Source organism: Aphis gossypii, chromosome 1 (assembly GCF_020184175.1).
Source record: "Aphis gossypii isolate Hap1 chromosome 1, ASM2018417v2, whole genome shotgun sequence".
Lineage (NCBI taxonomy): Eukaryota > Metazoa > Arthropoda > Insecta > Hemiptera > Aphididae > Aphis > Aphis gossypii.
Window position 1 is genome coordinate 14,622,348 of NC_065530.1, and position 12,416 is coordinate 14,634,763.

A 12,416-nucleotide genomic window follows, 5' to 3' on the forward strand; every position below is an offset into this window, starting at 1 on the left:
AACGGAAGAAGGCTAATGGGTCTGTATGACTCAGGAGAATCAGGAGGTTTGTTTGGCTTAAGTATCATGACTATTACGGAAAATTTCCATAAGATCGGGAAATATGTTAACCTTAGCATTGAGTTATAAATGTGTGTTAGTAGAAGTAGAGTCTTCTTTGGCAGTCTGGAGGCTATTTCTGCTGTAATTAAGTCAAATCCTGGGGTCTTTCGACGTGCAGAGTGGAGGATTGCGTATTCAACTTCACTAGGTCGGATATGTTTAGGTGGGAGCGTCATTGGTAGAGGATAAGAAGCTGTCGACTTTTTTAATTTGATTTGGGCAAAGAATATTATTATGTGGTTGAAAGGTGGAAGAGAGATTATGTTGGCGAAATATACTAGCTTTTTCGAGATCATTTATAGCCCAGGTACCGTCTGTTTTCCTTAGAGGAGGTATTAGTGGTTGAAAACGAAGTATTTTTCTAGTGGTTTGCCATAGCGAATTGTTTGTTGACGAGAGTGAATTAAGATATTTTGTGTAGTCTTCAGACCTGATTGAAGCCAAAAGTCTTTTAAGTTTATTTGCTAAGTTGTTAAATTTACGCTTATCGGAGGGATATTTAGTGGTTTGCCAGGTAGCGCGTGCTCTGCGTTTTTCCGCGATCAAGATTCTAACATGTGAGGTAAGATTTCTGTTATAATTTATGTAGGGAGTAGGAGTAGAGCTAGCCCAAGCCGACTCCTGGATTGATTTCGTTAGAAGGTTTACTGCTTCATCTATATCATCAGTAGATTTTAGACTTATTTTAAGATTTGTTTTATTTTCAAGGGTTAGTTTAAATTATTTAAATTATGATTTAAGCTGCATAAATATCAAGTACAAAAAGTACAATAATTATTAGTAATTACTAGGCATATAGGAATATAAAATAAAATTATACGTTTGTGCGGCAAGTCAAAAAAGGATAGAAATACCTAAACTATTCGCTATCTCTTTTTAACACGCACGCTCGGGTAACACTGCGCGGTGAGCGTTCCAGTTATCATATTATTATAGTTGAATGGCAATAACCATAGACCTAATATTATTGTATCTGTGGCGACAACCACTTAACCGCGCCCGCTGATAACGGGTGTACGCGATAACGTCGAAACAAAATAATAATAATATTATCATCTCGAATATCAGCTCGTCGTTTCGCGTGTGTGTTGTGTCGGTCGTAAAGTCGACGTACAGGAGAATAATATTATAACGTCGTCGTCCGAGTCGTATTCGGTGGAAAAGCTCGTCGAGCGAAGAACGAACGGCGCCCGCCAAGTCGACACGAATCTCGGGGACGCGACGGCGCACGCACGAATAATGCGTCGCCGTTAAGAAGCTGTGGCCCCCGCAACGCACGCACGCCGGCGAAGTCATAGCGGTGAGTAATGCAGCTGCGACTTGCAAGCGTTTCGACGACGACGGCCGCGACGATGATAATAAAATGTGTTTTTTTTTTTTCAAAACAATTATAATGATAACCAACGCATACTTTACAATGCCTACGAGGCCGTTACTCGGTCGAATAACGACAATGGTGGGTATTATGTAAAGTTACAGTAACGCACGACGGACGGTCGAGTGGTGGTGCCGCCGCCGCCTCTTTCGTAAATCGTCGGTTGTCAACATACAATAATTATTATTAGTTATTACTTATTATAGTCAATCGTCGTCGTCGTAGTCGTCGTCATCGCATTCAATAACATTACAACGTTTCGTCATCGTCGCCGTTTTGCCTTTTTTTTTTTTTTCCTATATATATATATTGTATGTACCTATACCTAATATTCTCTGGTTGTTTTTTATTCTATTTCCCCTACTCCCGTCGTTCGCCGGTCGCTGATCGAGTGATGCGCTCGCGCGCGTGACTCGCCATCATTATCTTTAGGCCCGACCCGCGCGTCGGCCTTTTAACCTCGAGATTACATCCAAACGTTGATAGGGCCGAGACCAATAGCCGATACGGTCGTCGTTGGACGGCTGGCGGCGCACACAATGTGCAATCGACGCCTAGCCACCGTCCGCTGTATGTCTGCCGACAGTGCTCCTTGATTGTGGTCCAAACGATGCAGGTGCCTTCTTGCAGCGATACTATGACGTCAGAGTCGGCCGACAGTGGTCTGTGTGACAAGTCCATAATGCTTCGCAAACACCGCAAAAATGTATTTAATAAATCAGGTGAATCTGTCTTACCTACATGTTACTTGTTCCATGTCGACTTGTGTCTCTGTGGTTTACCTAACTTGTGTGATTGTCCATTTTATTTGAACGTTTTGAGTGTTCTGATTCGATTTCTCAGCATGATTAATGATATACGTCCTAGGTAAACTGATTAGCTGTTTGAAATTCACTTGGACAATGCAGACAAGTCTGAAAACTAACTATTCTGTTTAGAATACTGTTGAATTAGATGTTGCTTTTAACCTGACCTAACGTTAAAGTATTCAGTTTTTTAAAATTCTGGGTGCAATGCTAATAATATTTTTACATACAATTTCATATGTATAATTAATAGTTGTGAGTAATTAATATCATTATGTGCGTATTGGATTGCTTTCTACTTTCTTCTTTTCAAATACATTGATTATCATATTTTGTGAATTAAAATTACTTAAAAAGCATGGATATGCTGTTATATATAAAAAAAAATACAGTAACTTGTCTCTAGACTTATAATTATTCACTAAGAGTAGGTAGTTGGTTTTCTTTTATAATTGTGCATAATATTACCTATATGTCTTTAAGTATTCTAATAATATTTATTTTCTGCTTATATTTTAATATTCATGTCTAATAAAATGAGTAAATAATGTTGTCATAATAGTGGTTTAAATTATGTGTAGCATTGAGAATGGTAGCTGCAGAAATGTCAAGTAATCAAGATAAAGATGCCACTCAAGTGCAATACATAGATATCAGTCCTGATTTTTTAACAACTGGACGAACTGGCAGACGGAATGCATTACCAGATATATTAGGTGAACACAAACTAACATCCACAGCTGATTTGCCAGACCGATTACAAGCACTCACAACAAATGGTAAAGTAGTTTGATTGATTAAATTAAAATTGGAAAAAATAATATATTTGTTTTTATCTTTAATAAATAGTATTACAAAATTACCCATGTAGGCAAATTAATGTTTGCACCACTACTTATCAAATTATTCAATATCTATATATTTTTTTGATTCAAATACAACATGTAATATATTATATATATATATATATATATATCAAAGTATGAATTAAATCACAAATTAGATTAAGTGTACATTGGATTAATTAACACGTTCAAACTAAATTTATATAATTTAATTCAATTGATGTATTATAATATTATATGTACAATGTACATATTATAATTATATTAATTATTATACCTAATAATTTTAATTTAATCTCATGTAATTCTTATAAAGTACTTGAGTATGATTTCATTGAAATTGATAAATAAACATACTAATAAAACATAGTTGTTCAATATAGAATCAATTCAATAATATAACCCATTTAAAACAAAGAAAAAATCCACCATAATTTAAATTTTTTTTTAATGATTAATTATTGTTGATTTTTCTAACACAGAAGGAGCTGGGACAAGTAATATACAGCCATCAACTAGTAGTGATTCAGACATGATAAAAACACAAAATGCAACATGTTGAATGACTGAGTGAAATGAAAAATTGTAATCTACTATTGTATGTTCCAAAGGTAAAATGAAACAAAGTTAACGCACCTAGATTGGATAGATGTTATAGTCTCAAATATTTTTGAGTTGAACAGAAAGCTACCTAATATTTTTAATATACTCCTAGTCTCCTAATAATCAGACCAAAGCATAAAAGTACTTTTATTTTATTTTTTCATTTATTTAGTTCCGTAACTTTTTTTTTTTTAATTGAAAGGTTTTGTTCCTCTATTCAATTGACTAATTGACTGTATGTACATTTTTTTTTTGTGAAAAACAATATTATTGTAGTAAATATTTTATTCCTAAGTTATAGAAAATTATTTTTGTCCTAAACCATGTCCTAAGCTTAAATTATTGTATTATATATGTTGAAATAACGTGTTTAAAAAATAATAATAATCAAATTAACTGCTTTTTATCAAGTATTATATAAGAATACATTTTGTTTATAAAAAACTAAAAGAATAATATTATATTCTAATATTCTAGATAACATAAATTAATCAGTTGATACATGTTTACTGCTACTTCTAAGCGTAACTCACAGCTTTATAAATATAAATAATTGTTAATTATGACTAATAAAAAATGTATAGTCAAATAGCAGACAATAAAATATTTAGTATATTGTAAAAAAAAAAAAAAAGTAGAAGTTTAGTGTTGATAATAATTACACACGGTCAGGTTGTGATATTTTAAATGATTTTCCTACTCAATATTTTTCTCATTCAACCATATTTTATTTATTTTTATTTATTTTTTTTTTACAAATTTTGCTTATAATTTATATTACCATTTTTATTTTCAAAGCTATAAATAATATCAAAAACTATTTAAGCTTATAAAAATTAGTGATGACTAAACCTGGGTAATATAATGTATGGAATCTTAAGTAAATTAAATTACTTAACTGCTTATGAATAAATAAATTACAAGATTATTTTGATGTTCATACATTATTACATTTAAAAGATATAATTTAGAGTATGTGTGAAGTATTACTATATAATGTATTTTAGAAGAATGACTGAATATAATTTTAAAACAGATTTCTTAAAAAAACACCTAACTATTTTTAAAAGTTTAGTTCATTATTAGTTCCTGTTTTTTGTTAATTTTTACATTAAAAATATTGAAATATTGTAAAATATATTTAAATATGTAGGTGATTATTTCCTTGGAAATATTTTTGTTTTCAAACAAATATTGTTTAATTTGTGATTCTGTTGTAACAACAATTTCCTACCAATTTTGGTCCAAAACATATGTGTCTTATAGTATATTTTTTATACGGGAATAAATAATAAATAAATACTATACACTTTAACGATTAATACTAACTATGATAAATTGAATACAAAGTTAATGAATACAGAATAGGCATAGAAATTATTTTGTCAAACATTCCAATAAAATCAATTGAATAAGAAACATGATTCTTGGGAATTGTAAAAAAATAAACGCTGCACTACAATATTACTTAATGACTTTGAAACTAATGATGTATGTATGAATTAGTTTATATTTCAATGTAAGGTTAACAACCAACCTTCATTACATTTTAATTGTACTTAATAATATTCTATTCTATATTCTATAATATGAATAATATAAAGAAAACATATTATTTCTTGTAATATTGAAAAAATTACCATGAAACACACTTAAATGTATTTTTTTTTTTTGTTCCTATCAATATGTTTAAATTATATTTATTAAGAATAATAATCTAAAAAATTGAGTTAAATGTTCTGAAATATTGAGAATTGTATTTTTTTTTCAACAAATTATTTTAATAAGTTTATCTAAAGTAAGCTAAGCTTGTATTATATTTTTCTGATAAAATTGATCAAGGCAATGTCGTTGTTAAAAAAGTGAATTTACTCTTAAAATTATTTATATTTGTATATCTATAATGGCATCATCAAATAAAATTGTTGTAATAAGTGTTTACACATATAAAAACATGGTTTGTGGTTAGTTAGTTTTTAATATGATCAATATGTCAGATTGAACCGAAAATAATTTTCTGGATAACACAAATTAGTATAGGCAATAGATTAATTCAAATCACTTAGAACCAAAATAGTGTGTTTACTTGTGGCCTATTTACAGAATAATTATTTTTATTAAAAACCATATTGCATATTATAATTTTTTTACTTGATATACATTTATAGATAAATCTCTTTCAACTATTTGATAAAATATTTAATTTTTTCATACTTCTAAACACTATTTATATTTATTTTTAAATGTTAAAAAAAAAATCCTAATTATTCTAGTCTAGATTGCTTTATTAAAAATTAACTTACGTATTTCCTTATGAGCTAGTCAAACTATTGTTTGTATGCAGTCTATCACTTATGTCAAAATGTATGTAGTTTTCTATAAGAGATGTAGTTGTTACATAGATCCAATTTTTAATCTAAAACATAGGTATATCAATTATCTTAATTAATTATATTTGTTCATTAATTATTATTTTTCCTAAATTGAAATGTATCTCTATTGGGTTAATATTTATATTAAAATAAGCCATTTATATTAGGTACTTAACTGTACTGTTTTTAGAATAAATACATTTTATTTTATATATTGAACATCCACTATTATTTATTGACTATTTTATAATTGCTAATTCACTTTATAAAATTAGATTTATTAATTATTCAGCACACAAAAGCACTTTAACTTTACAGACTGTGTTAATTGTGTATTTAGTGTAGTGCAATATTCAGTTTTGTTAATATTTATTCTACCTACCGTATATCTAAGTCAATTTTTTGTACGAAATTGTGATTCTAGGTAGAGATGGTTATAATATTATATTTGTACGTGAAAAACAAAATTAATAAAATAAAATGTAAACATTGATTACCTATGTGTTATTTAATTTATAGTTGATTCCTTAAATGTATTATGAGAGTAACAATTCCTTTAATTTATATTTATTCTAGTCCATACACTATTAAAAAAAGTTTTACTTTGTAATAGGCTGTAAAATATTATACAGAGTGTTGTGCCCTTCATCAGAAAATCATAAAGTATTCCCTATTTTTATTAAACAAAGAGTATTCTCAAAAGTTATACAAAAAACCAAGTATAGGTACATGATTTTGATTTGTCAAAACTATCCATACAATTAAGAATTAATGATTCTTAACCTATTGTATAAATTATATATACACATTAAACATAGATTTTTATAAAACTGTATATTTTAATAAAATATAGTTATCATTCATTAGTAATTAAATAAAAGTCTAACAGCTACATATTCTTTTGATCTTTTATTATTATTATTAGTACCTATATTTTGCTTTGACAAGGTTAACACTACAGTATGAGTTTTGGGTATAGGTACGAGTAGTTACTAAAGTTTATCTAGTTTATTATTAGGTAGGTATTAAAATTATTAATGAGGGAGTTGAAAACCTACACATCAACTATCAAACTGTTATAGGTATTAGGTTGTGTGTGTTTTTTGTTATTTTATTCTATAGCAGAAATGTATTTATTCAAAAATCATTTTACGATATTAAACTATAGGGAATTAATACAATAACACTTTATAGTTTATTCATTATTTTAAACCCAACCTAAGTCTTGAGTATATTTTAGTATAAAAATCAAGAAAATAATAATCACTGATCAAAATTACTATTTTTTTTTTCTAAAATAGTCGTATTATTTGTTAATATTTAAATTTTTATTTAAAGGCTATTCTGCATCATTCTATATCTATGCCCAGATTACTTTGCTAGGTAGGTAGGTATTTAAATTCTACTAATTTTAATTTTTAATTAATTTATAAGTAGTTATATAGCTTAACTTATATTGTTAATACAAACCAACTTTAAATTAACTTTAATATTATAATATTAACTATTCTTTCACTCTTTATTTATGCCTTTATTATTGTTTTTAAATATTAACTGTTAAGCTGTACCTACTTACTATACCTAATCATTATTGGGGAGATATTTAATTTTATATTTTTGTATAATTTGTTAGTAATATGTTAATGTTAAGTATAATATAATTATATAATGTTGTTTAAAAGTAAACAATAAATATAAATATATACTAATAATAATATAATTTTAAAAATGAGTTACTCATTAAGTACGTAGTAAAATGTTTAAGATTTCGATTTATGGATCATAATTAATTTAAGTTGATCGATATAAAAGTTGTATTTGAAGTTGGAAAATAAGTTACATGTATCCAATTTTTAAATCAAGAAACAGAGATGATATTTAAAATTATCGACCAATCTTTAGACTAAACGTGTTATCTAAACTACCTATTCGAGAAACTGCAGCTTAAACCCAAAATTACATCTTCACTAAATATTGTACTGTCTAACATGTAACACGGTTTTTGTAAAGCTAAATCAACAATAACGAACTCGTTAATTCTTTACAGCGATCAAGTAACCACAGTACAAGAGAATAGGCAAATAAATGTTGTATTACACACAGATCTAAGAAAAACATTCAATGGTGTATATCACTATACCTATATTATAATCGAAATTAGCACAGCTGGGAGTAACTAATCCAATGTTAACAACAACACGGTCTTATCTCACAGAAAAGAAACAACAAGTTAAAATAAACAATAATATATCTGACATAATTGATCCCCCCCCCAATCTTATTCAACACATTAATTTATGATCTTCAGTGGGTAGGCACGTATTCACAAATTGTAAATTTCTGTTGTTTGCAGATGATTTAAAATTATATTTATCGATTAATTATATCGATGATTGTGATAAATTACAAAATAATTTAATAAAATTAGAAAATTGGTGTCAAAGTAATTCATTACGTATTAATGTTTCAAAATGTTATCAAATTACTTTCACTAAACGCAAAAAAACCTATAACTTTTAATTATTTTATTGGAACTGATTGGCTGAATACCAAAACACATAGGTATAAAAGATCTTGGTATCATTTTATCCAGTGACTTAACATTAAAAAAAAATTAAATAATTAAATAATATTATTTTAATTTTTTTTTTTTTTTTTAATTTAATAAATTTTTTAAAATTATTTAAGTATATTACACTCATGTGCAATAAAACAACACGTAGGTATATTTGGCTTTTTAAAACGAAACTGTAGTGAATTTAATGATCCAACTTGTTTGAAAACTTTATATTGTTCATTAATTCGTTCATTAGTTGATTATGGTTCAATTATATGGAGTCTTTATCAATCTAGACTTGTTACTAAAATCGAGATGATACAGAAACGCTTTCTTAATAATATGATGCGCTTCAAGCTTGGAAAAATAAATACCTTATCAATTGATTTAGCTAAACAACTTAATCTTCAATCCCTAGTGGATGGGCGGTTTAACAATGATATTATTTTCCTTTATAAATTTTTAAATAACATAATCGTTTGTCCCGAGCTTTTAGAAAAAAATCCACTAAATGTACCAACCCTCTCCCTCCGCTCTACTAATACATTTTATGTACAACCAAAATAACAAGACTTTAGTCACTATGCTGCCATGAATAGAATTTTAATAAATGATATTTCCATTAAAAACTGACTTTTTTTTTGTTTCATAAAGCAAGCTAAAAATGTTCTAAGTAATCAGTTATAATTTTCTACATATTGTAATTATATGTTGAAAATTTGTCGTTTTCGATTATATTTCAATTTTCTATTTACTTAATCGAAAGTATTGTCTACATGTATTACTTTATATTATAATTTATTGTAAATTTTCCTCTTTACAAACTATAAATAAATAAATATTATTTTATTTATCCTATGGGCTATGGGCTATAACTTACAAGTTATAGCGAATCAATGCGAATCAGCGTACGAATCTTAATTTGATTGACATGTTTAGACGTATATTAATTCGATTTTTTAGGTATTAAGAGGGACTTTGTCGAGGAGGTGAGATAATATCTTGCTGATACACTTGAAAAAATAACTCCCTGCAGACTACGCCACTGTAACCTTCATTTACCTATTTCCGCTTACACTCCCATTCTGCATGTAGTTACCTCTGGCCTATAGATAATTTTTTTTCTTCGGTGAAGTGAAATAAAACTATCGAATAGGTAATCGCAACAACAAACGACGGGTATCCGGTGTTCTACTTCCACCGGGTAATGAAAGACGCAGAAGTTAAGTGATGAAATGAAAAAAAAATATAATATTTATTATAGCAAGAATTAATTTATTTTGCCAACTTTACCAACGGGCTTCGAAAACTGTATAATAATTGAAAATTACCTAATTGTTGTTTTTATAATATAAAAACATAGCGGACGGATTAAAAACAATTTTATACGTCAGGCTAATAAAAGTTCGTTCCTAAGTCGTACGACCCGCGAGCAACGATAATGATCATTAATAAAACACGTATTATGTATGAGCAAACTTTCGCTGAAAACTACACCCCCCACCTGGCCTACCTATAAGTAACGCGTGCCACTTTCGGTGCCGTTCGGTTCGATTCAAAGAAATTTGTTGTTAGTGCCCCGACTACTTCGTTGAATCATGTAGATACAATCGAAATATGTTTACATTAATTTTATTAAATTTGTATTTAATTCGGTTTTATCTATAATATATTATATTATTGTAAAATCAAAGGGATTGCTGGCAACAACCAGGTAAATTCATGTAAATCGTATAAAATACGATAATATAATTCTTAACATTTTATCACACCTATAAATTACCAATAATTGTTTTATTTCATTTAGTATGATTTTCATAGGCAGGTACACCGTACACTAAAATATTTTGGTATTCAATGGTTGTAGCGATTATACTCAATTATCTGGATTTAATATTATTATTGAATGCAGTTTTGTGAAAAACATTACGCTTTATATTTTATTAGGTTAGTAAAAAAACTGGCTTCAGTTATAACAGTTTATTGTAATACGATGATTGGAATAATTATTTCTGGGAAACATGTGTTCAAAACACTCGGAAACGTTTAAATTGGTTGCTTAGACCCAGCAGTTGAAATCGACGAAAGTAGTTTTACAAACTTTTCATTATTATACATTATACCATATTCTTATCTAATGAGTTTAAATAGACAGTTATCATTGTAATAAAGTAGTTTTCACATGATAATAAAATGAAATATTTACCTAACAAAATTGTGACACTACTGACACTGGCCGAATATTACTGCAGTTTGCAGTCACAATAACTAATAAGTAGGTACTTATATCTTTCTTTTTTTTTAACTTTTAATATAATTAAGTTAGTATAAATTTATAATAATATTATAAAACCAAGAAAATATTAGGTAGGTCGAAACGCGCGTCGTTAACTAATAATAATTAATTAATATGAAATATACCTAATTATGAAGCGATAAACGAGAATGAGTGCGGTACTATAGTAAATTGAATGTAATATTTTATAAAATAAGTATAATGATTCATAGCCATGATAAAATATAGTTGATTTAACTACATTTATGCAATATATATTTTATATTACTATTAATGTCGCTGATGCAAAAAAACATTCATAAAACCGAAAAATAATCCAAAATAACTTTAAATATATAGATAGGTATTAACTAAACTTTAATGATCATCTGGCAGCGGCATTTTCTAAATTTTATATGAATATTTCTGAAGCATAATAACAATATTAAAAATTAAACTATTAGCCCATATGGGAGGAGTTTGCCTCATTTCCCCACGTAAACTCATCCCTATAAGCCCGTCGGCTATTACTCTCCCCGAAATTGTAGAAATATTTAAAAACACTAACAGTATTCTGGCCTTTTGGAAACGTATTATGTAGGAAGTATTATAGTATAGTAAACGTATCTGTATATGTTTTAACTTTTAAATTATAATCTGTATGAAGGAAGCTACAAAAAAAAAGTAAATAAATAAAATGTTATAGGTACCATACATCATGCGTCATCATACCAAACTTATGAGAGACCCTAGTTAAGTACTTAAGTCTCCCTTAAATAATAAATTATTAGGCACCTCCTCCCACCAAAAAAACCCTGTAATTATCCATCTAAATATCTAATTTTTCATATTGTGCATCATTTTAAAATGTATAGTAATAATAAAGAATTATATGTTTTAAATTTTTAATTTCTACCATACTATAAATATGTCAAAATGTTTATTTTAATACAAATGTAAATTAAAAAACTGGGTAAAAAATTAATCTAAAATTATCTCGTATTATAGTATTACCAGAATATATTCTAATGTATTCTATTTTGTTTATATAATAGATAATATTGTACTATAGTACAATATTAAAGATAAGACGGTAAAATATATATATAAAAAAAATAGTAATTATATTTATCCACATTCTACATTTCTACATTCCTGATAATACCAAAGGAAAATGAGCCAGTAACTATCTGCCGCGCCTGTCTCGAAGTTGCACACACGCAATCGCGCTGTATCCAAGAGTCAAGACTAAACAATCGTATGTAGACGATATAAAATGCATTCAAAATGCGGTTGTGGTGCACAGATAATAAATGCTTTTCTATAAATCAAGGTATATAGTATGACAAAAGTTTTGTACATAACATATTATTTTTCGTTGACCCGTCCCGGATGACCGCAACAAATAAAACTATTATATTCAATAATAATAATAATAATAATATAAATTATTATATTGAATGGTATTATAAGCAGGTTTA

The 12,416-nt window shown here is 27.8% G+C and overlaps 1 protein-coding gene across 1 annotated transcript; it reads left to right on the top strand.

The window, feature by feature from the left end:
- Positions 1-1,108: 1,108 nt before the first annotated feature.
- On the top strand, positions 1,109-6,596 carry LOC114128172 (cAMP-dependent protein kinase inhibitor beta-like). Its single transcript, XM_027992623.2, has 4 exons — positions 1,109-1,402; positions 1,964-2,199; positions 2,865-3,062; positions 3,611-6,596. Exons 2-4 carry the CDS (start codon positions 2,088-2,090, stop codon positions 3,688-3,690), a joined length of 390 nt encoding a protein of 129 aa, XP_027848424.1. The 5' UTR covers positions 1,109-1,402; positions 1,964-2,087; the 3' UTR covers positions 3,691-6,596.
- The last annotated feature ends 5,820 nt before the right edge of the window (positions 6,597-12,416 follow it).